Below are 16,254 nucleotides of genomic sequence, written 5' to 3' on the forward strand. Positions count from 1 at the left end.
GCTTTCTGAGGTCTGATCAATGATCAATTCATTCATTAAAATGTAAAACAGAATATGTTATGTCTTCCAGACAATAAAACAATAAAGATCTAAAAAAAAAAAAAAAACAATAAAGATCTTACTACTGAATTTCAGCCATCAGCCAGTTCGGTGAAGGGTTTGTTTTTCCTGAAAAGGGACTGTTCCAATTTCCTCATCTCTTTCCTTAGGATATGGCAGCCCTCACCTCCACCGCCCACTCCCACAAAGATTTATGTTGAAAGTCCTAAAGAAATATACACTAGGATAGTATAATCCTCCTACACTGGCCTTTCAAGAACAATTTAATCTCCAGAGCAACCAGTTGCCAGCAAACTTTACAGACACTAAACAATGCATCTAGAGGAGAGAGAGAAAGAGAAGCCAATTTAATTAATTCATCACCAAGGCCAAAGACATATAAATCTTACCATTTTATCTGTCAACCAACACTCTGAATTATTCAGCAACTGAATCCCAAGAACGGAGGGAGAAAGCAAATGGTTAGAAAGCAGCAGGCTTCGCAAAAGAAAGTGCTAAACAGATCAGAACAAAACAAGCCCCAAGTCTGGAAAAACTTCACAGATGGAAGTCTGCAACAATGAATGAGAAGCATCATTTCCTACAAGAAAGACTCCCGGCTAATGGATCACGAGGGTGACTACTACCACCACCTTTGCTAAAATGATTCAAAGAGGACATACCTATACACCCAGACACACAGACACACACACACAGACACACACACACACACACAGAGGTTTCTGGTCAAGAGACTTTCTTCTAATACATTGTGGCATATTTTTTTCTTTTACAAAAAAACTGAGTTTTATGCCCTCAAATGCCTAAAGAGCCAGCAAGCTCTGCTATTTTGTGGAAAACAAAGTAGAAGTCACATATTAAATAAACCTAGGCTCCTGAGAGCAAACTTTTTTTAAACTGTAAGTATTGAGACACTTTTAAGTGGATGTGCTTTGGACTTCTTTAAGGTGGGAGAGAGGGAAAAGATACAGAAAACTCACCTATGAAACTTAAGGTTGGTAAACAAGTGTATTTTAATATTTATATGTCCCATGCATGCTCAGCTGCTAAGTCGTATCCAACTCTTTGCAACCTCATGGAATCCAGCCCGCCAGGGTCCTCTGTCCATGAGATTTTCCAGGCAAGAATACTGAAATGTGTTGCCATTTCCTTCTCCAGTTATATGTCCCATAGCACTAAATTACCTAGCAGCTTCAATAAGCCTGACACACTAAGTGTGAAAATAAAGATGAGAAAGAAAAATACCTGAAGGGATATTTTGAATAACAGAATACTGTAAATCTGTACTTCACAAGTGATGTTTAGATTTCACAGTAGTTAATTTGGTTGGGTATCTGGATCCTTGTCCCATCCCTCCTATTTTTAAAATTTATAGAAGCATTTATCTTTCACAGATGATCCAAATACTTCTGAAATTATTCCATGCTGAACAATACAATGTCCTATTTAGTTTTCTATCCTTAGCGGGTTACACACAGCCTAGCACACAGTAAATACCCAATAAATGTTAGTTCTGTAGAAGACAGCATGCAAGGATGCAACAAGCCTCAGACAAGGGACTGAGTAATGGGTGAAAGCTTACTAGACTCCAAGTGAAAAGAGAGTTCATTCTATTCAGAGACACAATTTCCACCTGCGACTATTTTGCATATTCCAGCAGGGGTGCTCTTAGTCTCCCCAGCTTATAGAGGAGCTCAACCCACTCTAGGCTGCCCTGGAATCAAGATTTCAGGCAAAATCTATACACAGTAAATTTTTTAAAGAACAGAATAAGCCTGGGTAGAAGATCAGCTGTTTGGAGGATTTCTCTTTCTTCCATCTGTTTTTGTGTGAGTTTCACTACAGGATAGGAGGTTTTAGACAAAGGGGGTGCTCATTAACAGGGCAGATCTGAGGACTTCCAGCTTCTCAGGAAATGGACAAAGGGAACAAGGGTAGGAAAAAAAAATTCTCTTTGAGTCCAGAGAACATTATTGGACTCAAGGTCCTAGTGTTCATTCATACCAGAATGAAGGACATTTACTTCCTCACAGACAGTAGAAACAGCTGCTTTTAACTCTGGAATCAGGTTGGAGGAAACTGTGAGTAACAACCATTAGCCTCCTACCACCTCCATCCAAAGCATTTTTGAAAACAATTGCTGATAGCTAAGGCTTTGTCTTGGACGAGGGGAAAGCAAGGGTGCTCCAAGTAAGAATGAGGGACATTAAGGAAGCACTGAGAGATCTCCTGGTCCTTCCAGGGAGAACAGGGCAGAGCTGAGACATGCGATTGAAGCCAGAGTTTGGGGAGTCTTGTTGCTTGCTGCTTCTCTTGATTATAAGCCCCCAAAATATGAATTAAACATGCAAGGAGCCTGCATAGTATATGCATTCAGTTTCCAAGCCCAGATCAATGGGATGGGACTTCGGGATTGAAAGAAGATACTAAAGAGTTGATTTTGTGAGCTTTCTTGTCTTCAGTCATGCTAGACTCTTAAGTTCATGGTCTTCTACAGCTCTGATGGGAACTGAGAACCCTTCCTAGGGTCTCTAATCATTTACTTACTTGGTCTTCCTTTTTCTGTGGTGCCGAATCTTATCAGATGTAGGTTAATGAGAAAGTAGACTGGGCACCAGTTAAGAAGATTTAGAGGGTCCTAAGCAACCAATCAGGGAAGAAATAAAATAAATAGAGGAGATGTGTTTAACCTGTGCTGGGCTCAACCCCTCTAGCCCCCTCAGCTGACTGAGAGAGGGAGGGGGACGGAGCCAAAGGGAGAGGAAGAGATTGACAGATTTAAGAATCCCAGGGAAGTATTGCACATTCCCTCACTTAACTACTTGCTGCTTTTAACTGTTCATATCCTGAACAGAAAGCATAGAGACCCTACCAGCCTATATAACCTCTAACAAATGCCTATCTTCATCTCTCTGCTGATCATTTACACTAATTAGCAATATTTAGCTAATTATCACTGAGCGTTTCCACGTTTAATTATGGCTATTAGTAATAGTCTGTCTGGCTTCCTCCATCTCCCACCCCCCTCTTTTCCTTTCTCACTCTTTACAATCCCACCCCCCACTCACTGCCAGTCCCTCTCCTCCTTAGAAACTGACAGTTTCTATTTCCATGAAATTGCTTTTGCCTTTTTGGTGGTTGTGGCTCTTTCCTCTCCTAGGGTGGGTTTTGCTTTTTTTTTTTTTTTTTCTGAAAGCCTACACCAAAATTCCTACACCAGCAGGAATCACAGAGAAAACAGCAAGCAGATCAAGATCAAGCATTCCCTCCTCCCCACCACCTCCTCTCCACCAACCAGTACAAGCTCTGAGCCGCTTGACGACTCCATCAAATAAAATGTAAAGAAAGAATCAGAGCCAGAGGACGTGCTGGTATTTTCTCCATGTGCTTCCACTTAACACCACACACAACACAGCACAGAGCAGGAACCCGGGGCCGGGAGGCGGTGGGAAGAACGGACGTTCCCAGTGGGGTCTGGATGTGACAAGTCTTCAAAATACACGCTAGGGCAGGGGACCTCCAGGGCGATTCACTCTCGCTGCTCCCCAAAGGGCTGCCGCAGGTGGGCTCTGTGATCCCCACTCTCCTTGCCGTCAGAGTGGAGTGCATAGTAAACAAACAACGAAGCTCCCGTCTTCAGAACAGTTTACTACAGCAAGCGCCAACCTCCGCGGCAGACATCACCCTTTTCAGAGGTAGCCTGCTCAAAGCTGAGTATCATTGTAAGGGCCACAGATCTCTTCTTTCACTCCCTATGCAAGGAGGATCATTTAGAGCAAAACACATCATCTTTGCATGGTGTGAGCAAGCCCACCCATGCTACCCTTAGTGGAAACAAATTCCCATCAGTGGTGAGACTGAAGTGGCAACAATTTACACTTGGGTAAATTACAAATGGATTTTGCCTTATCTTATGCATTGCCTCCTCGCAGGTAGTTAGCAATATTAGGGGTATAGTTTTCATCATAGCTGCTCTCTCCATCTGACATGTGGACAAACTTAAAGCTGTGTATATGAACAGTAATGACCACTGATTATTAAAAAAATATTTTCTGCCTCTCTACACTCAGCTACTTTCCCCCACTCCCCAACCTTAACCACTTTATAGCAGTTCAGTCAACTTCAGGCTGAAGACTTAAGGATTCATGCTGCCTGCTATTTTCCCAGGACTAGCTCTTCAACAAGATCAGAGTGAAGAAGGGTAAAAACAAGGTGAATGAATGGATTCTCAAAGTGCAGCACTGGGGATTTATCTGATAAGTTGCCTGCCATCTGTTGGGTGAAGGAAGCAGAGGGTTCCAAAGGGGAGAATGCCAGTGCTTGGGCAGCCCTGAATAACCAACCAGGAGAGAAGGACCCACTGGAGAAAATGGGAATGGGGCAGAAAACACCAGCTTATAGGGGAAATTGGGCATTTTCTTCCCTCATGCACATGCGAGGCTTTCCACGATTTTCAATCCAATTTTTTTTCTAATTCTTTTCCCACCCTTAACATTACCTGAAAGGCGAGTGGGTTACGGGATTGCCATGCCCCATTAAAAGGATAAAGAGCAGAGAGACCCACCGTGCCCTCCTCGAAGGGAAACAGGGGAGCGATAGATAGAAATAGGCACTGAGTGATGTTTGCTGCCATGGAAATGGTGCTCGTGCTGAGAGTGAGACCCCGGCGAGGAGGAGGAGGAGGAGGAAGCTACATTAGAGGAACTCCAGACAGAGCTGACGATACATCCCCAGAAAAGGGACCAGATCCCAAGCGTCCAGGCCGGCCGGCGAGGAGGGCTCCGTCTCGCGTGGATTCTCAGGTGCATGGTCAACGCACAGGACCACCGCTGATGGGCAGTTTGAATTCCAGCCAGTGAGGAATCATTAAGTTCATGATGCCCAGGGGCCCATCATAGCAGGAGGAAGACTTGCCCAGATTTTGGAAAACAGGGAAGGAATAAGCGTTTTCAAGACAGATGATGGGGGGCGGAAAAAACTACTTTAAAAAAAAAAAAAAAAACAGAAAAAACATATAAGGCAAAAACTCCCCTTTCTTGGAGCTGAAATTTACGATGCCAAAGTCCAACCAGGTATAGCAACCCTCCTAGGGAGCCCCGGAATGCCACACATGTCAGGGGAGGCCCTTCGCAGCTCCTCCTGGTCTCCGCGGGGCACCTCGAGTCGGATGACTTAACTGCACACTCCGGGAAGCCGCACGGAGGGAAGGTGGAAACGAAGGAAGAAGAAGAGACGGCAGGAGACCCAAGTAGGTTCAGGTTAGTTTATCCCAACATCCAAGCAGTTTGAACATTTTTTTTCCCCCCAACTTGGCGAGCGATGCAATGCAGAACTCCCAGGAAAAGCGGGGCTGCAGATGCTGAGAGTTCTTCGCGGGGTCCTCGGAGTCTCGGTGGAAGGGCTCCGGGGGGGCGGAGGCTGTGAACCCTGCGCGTTCTCGAAGAGCGCCCCCGAGCAGCCGCCTGCGGGCCGGGTTTCTCAACGGGATGAAAAGGCAGCAGCCGCAGGAGGAAGAGAGGAACAAGAAGGACCGGAGAGAGAGAGAGGAGGAGGAGGAACCCAGCGCGGAGCGGCCACCCAAACCGACGTGGCCCGGGCGCAGAGAGGCGGGGCAGGGGAGCCGCGAAGGCGCGCGAGGAGGTGCCCGGCGGGCGGCCGAGGTGGCCGGGAGGCGGGCGGGCGCCTGCAAAGCGCGCGGAACCGGGAGGCACAGGTGAAGCGAAGCGAGGAGTTGGGGCGCCAGATTCACGAATGGGCAAGTCGTATGCAAATAGCGCACTCCCGAGAGCAAATCAGGGCAGCCCGAGCGCTCGGCCGAGGGACTGGCTGGCTCCGAGGGAGGAGGGGCCCGAGCGCCCCGGAATCCCGGCCCTCCGCATTCAACTGCACGCCGGTCTCCCCCCCCCCCCCCCCCCGCCCCGCCCCCAGCGCCAGCCACGCGCGCGCACCCCCACCCTGCCTGCTCACGCTCGGCTCCCTGCCGGAGGAGTGAGCACAAGCGTGTGTGTGTGTGTGTGTGTGTGTGTGTATGTGTGCGCGCGCGCACGCTGCGCCTTTTGATCGCCCGATCCCTGCTCCTCTCCCAGGCATATTAAGCCAAACTCCGGCAATTGGAAACAAACAAACAAAAAATGCGGGCGGCAGCGAAGGCTGAAGTCGTCCCCGATAGAAGTAAAAATCAACCCCTTGAGTCAGCAGGAGTGCCGGAGCGGCTTGCACGCGGTGGTGCCCGAGCGCGCGCGTTCCCCTTGGCCTGGTGGTCAGCACCGCGCGGCCACTCTCCGCGGGGCGTGCCTCTCTGGGGGCGAAGGGGATACGAGCCCACCGGAGCGGTGAATGGCGGCAGCGCGACCTGGTTCTCGAAGGTGAAGGCGGCGAGGTGGACCCCAGAACCACCACCCCCCCCCCCCGGAGGGTGAGAGGTTTGATGGCCCCCGTGGGGAGGCCCTTGGAGAGGGTAGCTTCCACTCCTGGTGGGCAGGATGTTCTTGGAATTCAGGACCCAGGGGTTGGCTGGTCCAAGAACTTCAGAAGGGGAGAGGGCTGAGTCGGCTGGCGAAACAGTGACTGGCCTGACCTGTCCTGGCCTTAGAGGCACGCAGCCCCTGGAGGGTAGAGCCTCCGGTCCTCCAGGACTCGGCACGAAAGAGAGTGCGGCTTTTACATCCAGGCTGAACCTGCAGGGGAGAGCGGAGAGGCAGGAAGAAGCTTGGCGCGCCCACAGTGGCCATCTGTTACTCCAGGAGGAAGCTGACCGGAGCTCGGCCAGCAGTGATATTCTGGACGAGGCAGCCTCCATCCCACCCCTCACCCCGCAACTTCTCACTATTGAGAGTTGAGCTATGCTGTTGAGCGTGATACAGAAGCCCGACAGCCTCCTGGACTCCCGGGTCTTGCTGGTGCTGCCTCTGACTCCCTCCTTTCCACTCCCCTTAGTTATAAAAGCACACTATATTTGGGGGTGGGGCGAGGATGGGGAAGGATAAGTAAGGAAATAATACTTGCTGGTTAAATCACATCATATATACTACAGGACACTTACTGGTTAAATCATGTCTATACGTCTTCAGTTCTGTTCAGTCCCTCAGTCCTGTCTGACTCTTTGCAACCCCAGGAACTGCAGCATGCCAGGCTTCCCTGTCCATCACCAACTCCCCGATCTTGCTCAAACTCATGTCCATCCAATCGGTGATGCCATCCGACCATCTCATCCTCTGTTGTCCCCTTCTCCTCCCGCCTTCAATCTTTCGCAGCATCAGGGCCTTTTCCAGTGAGTCAGTTCTTCACATCAGGGGGCCAAGTATTGGAGCTTCAACTTCAGCATCAGTCCTTCCAATGAATATTCAGGACTGATTTCCTTTAGGATGGACTGGTTGGATCCTCCTGCAGTCCAAGGGGTTCTTAAGAGTCTTCTCCAACACCACAGTTCAAAAGCATCAATTCTTCAATGCTTGTATTATATATATTTATCTTCAGGCTTCCCAGGTGGCACTAGTATTAAAGAACCTACCTGTGAATGCAGGAGACATAAAGTGGTGTGGGTTCGATCCCTGGGTCGGGAAGATTCCCTGAAGGAGGGCATGGCCACCCACTCCAGTATTCTTGCCTGAAGAATTCCATGGACAGAGGAGCCTGGTGGGTTATATAGTCCATGGGGTCACAAAGAGTTGGACACAACTGAAGCGACTGAGCATGCATATATATATATATGAGTGTGTGTGTGTGTATATATATATATAGGCATGGCGCGTGTGCACACACACACACACGTAGCACTTAGGCAGCATTTCTTTTTTAAAAAGACATTTATAGCACCTATCATACTCCTGCTCTCAAGAAACATTTCAGCCCCCCTGACTGAGAATAAGGGATTAAAACAGTCCTATTCATTCTTGGGGCACCTTGAGGAGATGTTGAAGAAGTTAGCATTCTCTGTCTCTAACATAAAGAATATCAAACCTAGAAACGATTTGCCTTCAAGGTCAAATATCAAGTCCCTCTGAGACTTTGCTATGGTGACTTGGTGCTCTGGCTAGGAAATCGGTGTTCTCCTGAAGATGACTGCTGCTGCCTGCAGTAATGACTATGCACCATAGTCATTCCAGCTGCTCCGGCTCTTGGCTGTAAGGGTGATTCAAGATCCACAGCCTCCAGTGGGATGGCCCTCATTCGTGATCTTTCATGCCTTTTCGTCGTGGCCCATCAACACAGTGTTTTAAACTAGCAACGTGTCCTCAACAACGGCACAATAAGAGAGAGCGGTGATTGATGGAGACCTGATTTAAGACCTGATTTCCTGCTCTGTAAAATGGGAATAATTCCTCCCCTTATAAGGTTCTTGGGTATCTTAAATGAGATAATGCATACATAGCATCTGGCACAGCACTAAAGAGTGGCAGTAATTTTTGTTTAATAGAAAAATATGCTAAAACTCCAGGAAGGTGAAGTACATGTTTAGGGTCTCAGGCTACTATTAGGACCAAAGTGAAAAAAATACATATTAATATCCTAAGCATCCTCCATTAATGTAGATGATAATTCCCATTCAATCCAACCACTCCTTGATTTCCTCCTCCAGATGGAATCTCACAGCGCTTTGGACTTAGTCTCTGTATCATGGCCTTAAAGAGACCTAGACGGCCTGGCTTATACCTAGTTCTCCAACTCTATCTTCTTCCAGATGACCTCTTACTCACTACACCCCGGTCTCCTGGACCCGCTTTTTGCTCTTGAATGTGCCAAGCTCTTTCCCAATTCAAGGCCTTTAAACGTGCTGGGCCCTCTTGTCTGGAACACTCTTCCCTAAGATTTTCATGTGATTTTCATTGCAGATGTGACCTCCTCAGAAGCCCTCTCTGACCTTCATCTAAAGTAAGCTACAACCACCCCAAAAGGTACTTTATCCCATAACCATGTTTTCTTCAAAGCACTCCACTTTCTGAAATTATTTTATTTATACTTGTTCATGGTCTGTCTCTTTAAAAAGACTGTAAGTTCCCTGGAAGTTGAACCTTTGCCTTGGTCTCCCCTATATTTTCTGTGTGCACAAGAAGAAGCTCAGTAAACATTTGCTGAATTAATGCATCCAAGGAATCAATTTCCAACTTCATGTGGTGTGGTTTAGTTGCTGAGTTGTGTCTGACTCTTGCAACTCCATGGACTTGTAGCCCACTAGGCTTCTCTGTCCATGGGATTTCCCAGGCAAGAATACTGGAGTGGGTTGCCATTTCCTTCTCCACAGTATCTTCCTAATCCAGAGATTCCACTCATGTCTCCTGGGTCGCAGCGGGATTCTTTACCAACTGAGACACCAGGGAAGCCCTTCTAACCTTACATGCATATTTTTTTATATACCATCCATTCCACTGACATATTTCTCTGGCTTTAGTGACACTGACCCCCAGAGATACATATTTGCAGAGATCATGAGTTGACCACCTATCCACTTAATGCTTTTCTTCTTTTCTGAATTGAAGTTGAGTGTTGGAGGCTATATTTTTTTTCCCCCTTTATCCCAAGGAAGGATGGGAAGCTTAGATGGGCCTTCCAATTAATTCACTGCTAGGCAACAAAGTGAAAAATAAATCCTTAATGCAGCACAAAATCTGGAAATGCCACTGGTGCGTCACAGCTGGAACTATTCATTTTACTTGTCATACTTATCATTTATTTATTTACTTTTCACAAAATGTCAAAAGAAGTATCTGTGAATTCTGGTAAGGCTGATTCCACTTGGGGACCGAGGAGAACACAGAGAAGATATATCAGCGGACAAATGCAAGACTGGTTTATTTTTCTTCGTTCTCTTTAAAGTGGTAATCCACAATTATACTGATAAAAGAGAATGTCCACCTCCAATTTAACACATTGTTGAAATTTTTTCTTTCATTTCCTTTCTCTCCTTCTTCTCTCTTCCTCAGGTTAACACATCCCTACTTAGACTTCTTTTCTAATTCACGCCATTCTCAGGTCTATTCGAGTTTACACTGCGTGTGCGTGTTCAGTTGCTCAGTCGTGTCTGACTCTTTGCGATCCCATGGACTGTAGCCCATCATGGTTCAGTAGTTGCCCTGTCCATGGAATTTTCCAGGCAAGAATACTGCCCTGGGTTGCCATTTCCTTATCCAGAGGATCTTCCTGACCCAGTGATCAAACCTGCGTCTCCTTCATCCGTAGGAGGATTCTTTACCAACCGGGGCGCCACCTGGGAAGCCCTGGGCTTATATCAGGCTGATCTATTAAGTTGGTTGTTGTTGTTGTTTAGATTTTAGCTCCAAGGATAACCCCTAGATACTGCCTGCATCTGCAGTTCTGGTTAAAGGGATTTGTCTTCACCTGGACCACCACAAAAGGCTCCCCTCTTTCCCTCTGAGTTATCTTTTCTAGTGGGTCCTTTGAGTGAGAACACTTAGGAATGAAGCATGCAGCTACGTGAAGATGAGAGTCTGTTTTTAAGATAGAAAGGGAGAGAAATAGATTTAGAAACGTTATGCTCACCACAGATTTAAAGTTGAAAAGTATAAATAATTTCACAGGAACAACCACGCTTAGCTCCACTTGGATAAACCACCATGGCATCCTAACCAGACTTTTTGGAACCTCAAGTTTCTGAATGAAATGCAGTTAAAAAAAAAAAAAAAGGCCTGTGGCTGGATTTGCCTGGGTTAATAGCTCAGTTTCTCTATTATTTCAGGCTGCAGAATTTGGCACTATAGACTTCTTCCCCCCATCTTAATCTCCCTCTTCCTCTCCTCCCCCCCAAAAAAGACTGTCCCAAGATAAGATATGAGAATCCTGATCCATCTGACACTTTCTCTCTTGCTTTGGTGGGTGTGTGCGTACCCGCTCAGTCACTCAGTCATGTCTGACTCTTTGTGACCCCATGGACTGCAGCCCACCAGGCTCCTCTGTCCATGGGGTTCTCCAGACAAGAATACTTGAGTGGGGTGCCATTTCCTCCTCCAGGAGATCTTCCCGACCCAGAGATCGAACCTGCGTCTCCTGCATTGGCAGGCAAGTTCTTTTTACCACTGAGCCACCTGGTGGAAACCTCAGCTATGAAGTACTCTGGGGAATTTTCTGGTTCCCAAGATACACCCCACGATAGTACTTAATGGTGTCAGGTGCCAGGAATCTAATGCACTATTGCCCTGTCAGTGTCTCACAATACATTGTCTCCGAACCTGCACACGCCTTTTCTCGCTTTGCACAGACTCCAACTTTCCACTTTGCTGCTGGCAGGAGACACCCACCCAGTTGTTTGCGGCAGGTACAGCTAATCTGACTACACAGACTCAGAAAACACTAGAGCAGTCTGTTTCTCTGTGAGCCCTAAACTCTGGCAAGGACCCTTTCTCTCCCCAAATAGAAAGAGTAGAAATCCTTACATTTCTCGTGAAACACAGTTCCAAAGAGTAAGTTTAGGGAATGAGGGACAAACAAAAACAACTGAACTCTCATAATGTGAAATGAAATCCAAGTCCTGAAAAAATACAGGTGACTGTTAGCATGGCTATAAATATAGCCAAGGGTTCCATAAAACAGTCGAACTTTGCTTTATTATATGTCAGTGGGTTTATTTATAGCCACATAATTCATCCTTCTGCTCATTTATTTAAGAAAGCCATCTGGCAAAAAAGCAGGTTTTGATTATATTTTACATTTGGGAGTATAAAAGAGAAGCTTTATTCTTTTAAGTATCACTCTTAACATGTATTTTGATTTAAAAAAACAAAGATGACAGCATCCTTGTATAATTTTATCATTTAAAGAATATGTTGCTTCTGTTCCTTTAATTTATCCTTCATATAAACATCCATAGTTGTTCTCTTGTCCTCCTTGTGGCTGAAATTGGGATATCAGGAGTCTGGATGTTGAGAAAAATCTCTCTAGGAAATTTTCCAAATCTGTTGATCAATGGCTCTGGAATATCTATTTTGTTGGAATTTTACGCTTTTCTTTAAAGAAAAGAAAATATATATATATAATGTTCCAACATAAACCTTAGCCAGCTTCCTTGGAAATCCAAGTGAAATTATTTTCTCATAGAAACAAATTTCCTTTTAATCGAGGACAGGATTCAGTTAGTTAGTCATAAAGAAATTGGGGCATTTAAACTCCTGTTAGTCTTCTCTAAGCTTACATCAGCTATTAGAGATCATGTACATCTTAATCCAGTTTTAATGATTCAAAGTGAATGATTGTTATATAATAACAGAAGTAATAACACCATTTGTACATTTATAAGGAAATTATCAAATCAAATATTTAGAAGACACTTTGAAGAGTGTGCATACTGATTTTGATCAGGGGCTCTGCTACCTTGACTGCCTAGGTTCAACATCTTGATTTTACTTTCTAGCTGTTGTGAAAAATGTTGGCAAGGTCCTTAGCCCCTCTATATCACAGCTTCTCCCTCTGTGAAATGGGAATAATCATGCTATCTAGCAAAAAGCCTTGTTGTGAGGATTTATAAAGGTACTACGTGTAAAGTGTGTATAAGCAGTGCCTGGCACTGTGTGTATAAACAGTAAAGGGTCAATTAATGTGAATATGAAAATAATTGTCTTGTTCTCCAGATGACTCCTTGAAATATATCGCTGCAGATGGTTTTTTTCTTTTCGTTGACAAATCTCAAGAGGACTGAGTAAACAAAAAGTTCCCCTTGCAACTCCCAAATGTAGAGTGGAAAGTTACTCCCATGTGTTACCTGACTCATTGGATTCTCTTTGCCCATATATTTTGCAGAATGGGGAGCAGCTTAATCGTACCCTTCTCACAAACATCTTTCAACTCCAAAAGAGTAAAGCTCACCATGGCCCAGAACCAGAGAATATGGAGTGCCGGAACCCAGCCCCATTTCATCAATAATCATTGTCCAACGTAACGGTGGAACTCACACAGTTTCAGCCTACTTTGGGATACAGGAGGTCTCTCGGGCTACTTTTCTGTCTCATCTCTTAATTTTCTCACCTTCTTATCTCAAATAAACAATAAATTTCAATTATTTAGCCTTCTCTCTAAAAAGCATGGCTTCTAAATCCTTTAATAATTTCCATTGGATTTATCTGGCATTTTACTATAATTCAATAATTTTTTAAAGTTACTAAGAATGTACCTCTGAACTAGGTTCTACTTAGTATTTTGTTGTATTCTTGTGCTTAGATGCTCAATCATATCCAACTCATTGTGACCCCATGGACTGTAGCCCACCAGCCTCCTCTGTCCGTGGGATTTTTTTCAGCCAAGAATACTAGAGTGAGTTGCTATTTCCTCCTCCAGAGGATCTTCGCAGCCCAGGGATCGAATTCATGTCTCCTGCGTCGCCTGCATTGGCAGGCAGATTCTTTACCAGTGAGCCATCAACAATTATTTTGGTACATCATTTCAAGTATTTCACGAACATGAAGTATGCTGTAACTATGTGCAAGGCACCAGATGAAGTCCAGGGGACTCTGGGATGAAAAAGAAATGATTTAAAACCTTATAAGCTAGCGAGGGAAGAAACCATCAAAAACAAAACAAACCATCAATCCTATCTCTATGTTCAGTTTCCCAAATACAATATGGTAAGTGCTAGAATAAGGGCATAAACAAAGGATACAGAAGAATGGAGAATGGGATTAATCCACTGTGGGGGGAAAGAGGACTCTGAGGAGGGATACATATACAAGGTGACAGGTGACCCTAGTGTCAAAAGACTAGAGTTCAAATCCTGATCCACTCCCTGTGACCTCAAACCAGTTATTTTAAACTCACTGAGCCTATTTCCTAAATAGTATAAACATGAATACTTCAAAACTCATAGAATTGTTTTAAGGGGGAAATGAGAAGATATATTTGAAAGGAACACTGTAAATGCTTAGGTTAACTATTACCATGAACCATGGTATCACGGTACCCTGAGGATGGTGAGGCCTTGCATGGTTTCAAACAGGCAGAGAAGCAGAAATGTCAATGTAAGGAGATTAGTAGTGTTGGGTTGAATCAACCGCAGAGGGCTTCCTGGAGGGGGCAAGTTTTAAGCTTAGCTTTCACTTGTCATTTAGATTGCTAAATTCTGAAAAATCTCAGAAAGGTGTCAGCTTTTTAATTCAAACAAGCAGAAAAACAGGTGTTTCACAGAAGAAGGGAAGGGAGAGGAGAGAAGGAGAAACTTACATACTAGAAACCATGTTTTTCATCTCAAATGACCGGGCTGCCTTATTCAGAAATGTCAAATAAATACCATATAAATAAAAAGTTACATTGTAGCACAGCCAGGAGTTTTCCTTTGTTCAATGTCTTCTGCACACTTACTTTTCAGATACTAAAATACTCATTGGATCCAATTCATAAAACTATCATTTAGTCCTAGGAACACTATAGTTTAAGCATCCATCTTATACAAGCATCTGTCTCACAATTCCATGAAGAGTATATCTTCTAAGACAGAGGGACAGAGATATAAAATAACTGGCTATTTTCTCTTTGATATCATGCAGTCTTAAATCCAGTTAACAGAGAAGTCTTGGCGGGGGGAGAGATGAGATGAATGTTCCCCAAACAGAAGGTACAAAAGTGTTATCTAAGCAGTTCCAAAAATGTTTGCAAGATGAGTAATAAGGGCATTTCTCAGTGGTACTGAGGATTTAGCACTTTCCAAAACTGATGGTGAGGACAGGGGAATACTGAGATGTAAGTTTGTGTCATAGCAAGAGAAATAGACTGCTCTTAAAATAGATGAAACAACATGTAAGATAACACTATTTTGGCACTGATGATATTGATGTCTTCAAAATCTCCCATTTCCAATGTGAACAAGCAGAGTTTGTTGTTCTTCCCCATCTTCTGTTAACATTTGTCACATTCTCTTATTATCAGTTGGGTTTATATCTGGATCCCCTACACAATTTCTAGAAGAATCATGTACGGAACTGGGGCCTGGTCTGAGGGTCAAACAGCTTAAGGTCTAGGGCCAGATAGCTTATGTTCAAATCCTTGCTCCGTCATTTAATAGCTGTGTGACCTTGGGGAAGTTGCCTGGCCTTTGAAAACCTGTTTTCTCATCAGTAAAATGGAGATTGTAGTATTCCCTCTCTCAAACTAAGCACAATACCAGAACAGGAGAAGACATTCAATGGATGTGTGTGAAATAGTATCGACATACATTTAACTACTATAGGAGACGACATCTCATAGGTAGATAGACAGATATAGATAGACACATATATAGTATATATACATATGCATGTGTGTATACATATATGTGTATATATACATATATACATACGTTATACATTCATGTGTGTATGTATACATGTATATATACATGCAAAAGTGCATACATATATATATACACACACATATATACACACACACATATATATATCTCCCCCCCAAAAAAATATATCCACAAAATATGCAAGCATCTCATTATAAGGGAGAACTTTTCAACATCTGGAGCTATTACAAAGTGGAAGGAATATCTTGCAAGACAGCGGGCTCTCTATCACAGACACTTCTAGGGACACTAAAGTTGCTCTCTTGCAGTAAATGAGTGGATGGAATTATAACCTCTAAATTTCTTTTCAAATTTATATATAATACCAATTAAAATTTCTTTTAAAATTTCAATTGGCCCTTAACCTCTGCCTTTACATAAATTGTAATCTCTTGGCTTTATTTTGAGGCTCAAACCCAATTCCTTCATGCTACAAAAATCATAGCACATAATTGTTTATTAAAACCTCACACAATGAGATGAGAAACTTTAGACTTCCGTAAAATGAATCTAGTATTGTTGCACTAAAACTTCATTTTTCATTACTGCATGCAGTACAAGTTGTCTTTAGACAAATTAACAATTTTATGTTTCTATTTTAAACACTGAAGATTATTGTGTTTTTTTTTCCCCCCACTAGCAACACCTACACAGCTGCTGTTCCTGTGATCAAAGAGGGTATTTTTCATTGGTGAAAAGCTCATTGCTATGGGAAGAGTATGCTGACTTGCTTGCCCTATCGTCCTTTATCTCCCAGCAGGGAATCCTGGTGGACTGAACATAAATAAAACTGAATTCTCCTAAATAAAGACATGTGTCTTGAAAATCCTGAACAAAAAGCAAAAATACACTTCTTTCTCTCTCTAACCAAGACAAGGTCATTTTTTCTCAGTAACTGGTTTGGATAAGAAACAGATAGTTAAGTATTCAGA

At 43.9% G+C, this 16,254-nt stretch overlaps 1 protein-coding gene across 14 annotated transcripts in view; it reads right to left on the reverse strand.

Moving 5' to 3' along the window:
• NRXN3 (neurexin 3) overlaps positions 1-16,254 on the reverse strand; it is a 1,774,776-nt gene that overhangs the window by 580,940 nt on the left and 1,177,582 nt on the right. The window contains exon 1 of one of the 14 annotated variants that reach the window (XM_043920653.1): positions 4,625-5,756. The exons of 12 other annotated variants lie outside the window; for them this stretch is intronic. In XM_043920653.1, coding sequence (XP_043776588.1) covers positions 4,625-4,868 — 244 coding nt within the window. In that variant the 5' untranslated portion in view covers positions 4,869-5,756. Of the gene's footprint in view, positions 1-4,624; positions 5,757-16,254 lie in introns of those variants that run through there. One more of the 14 variants, XM_043920654.1, reaches the window with a different exon arrangement.

The sequence above is a fragment of the Cervus elaphus genome, chromosome 12 (assembly GCF_910594005.1).
Source record: "Cervus elaphus chromosome 12, mCerEla1.1, whole genome shotgun sequence".
NCBI lineage: Eukaryota > Metazoa > Chordata > Mammalia > Artiodactyla > Cervidae > Cervus > Cervus elaphus.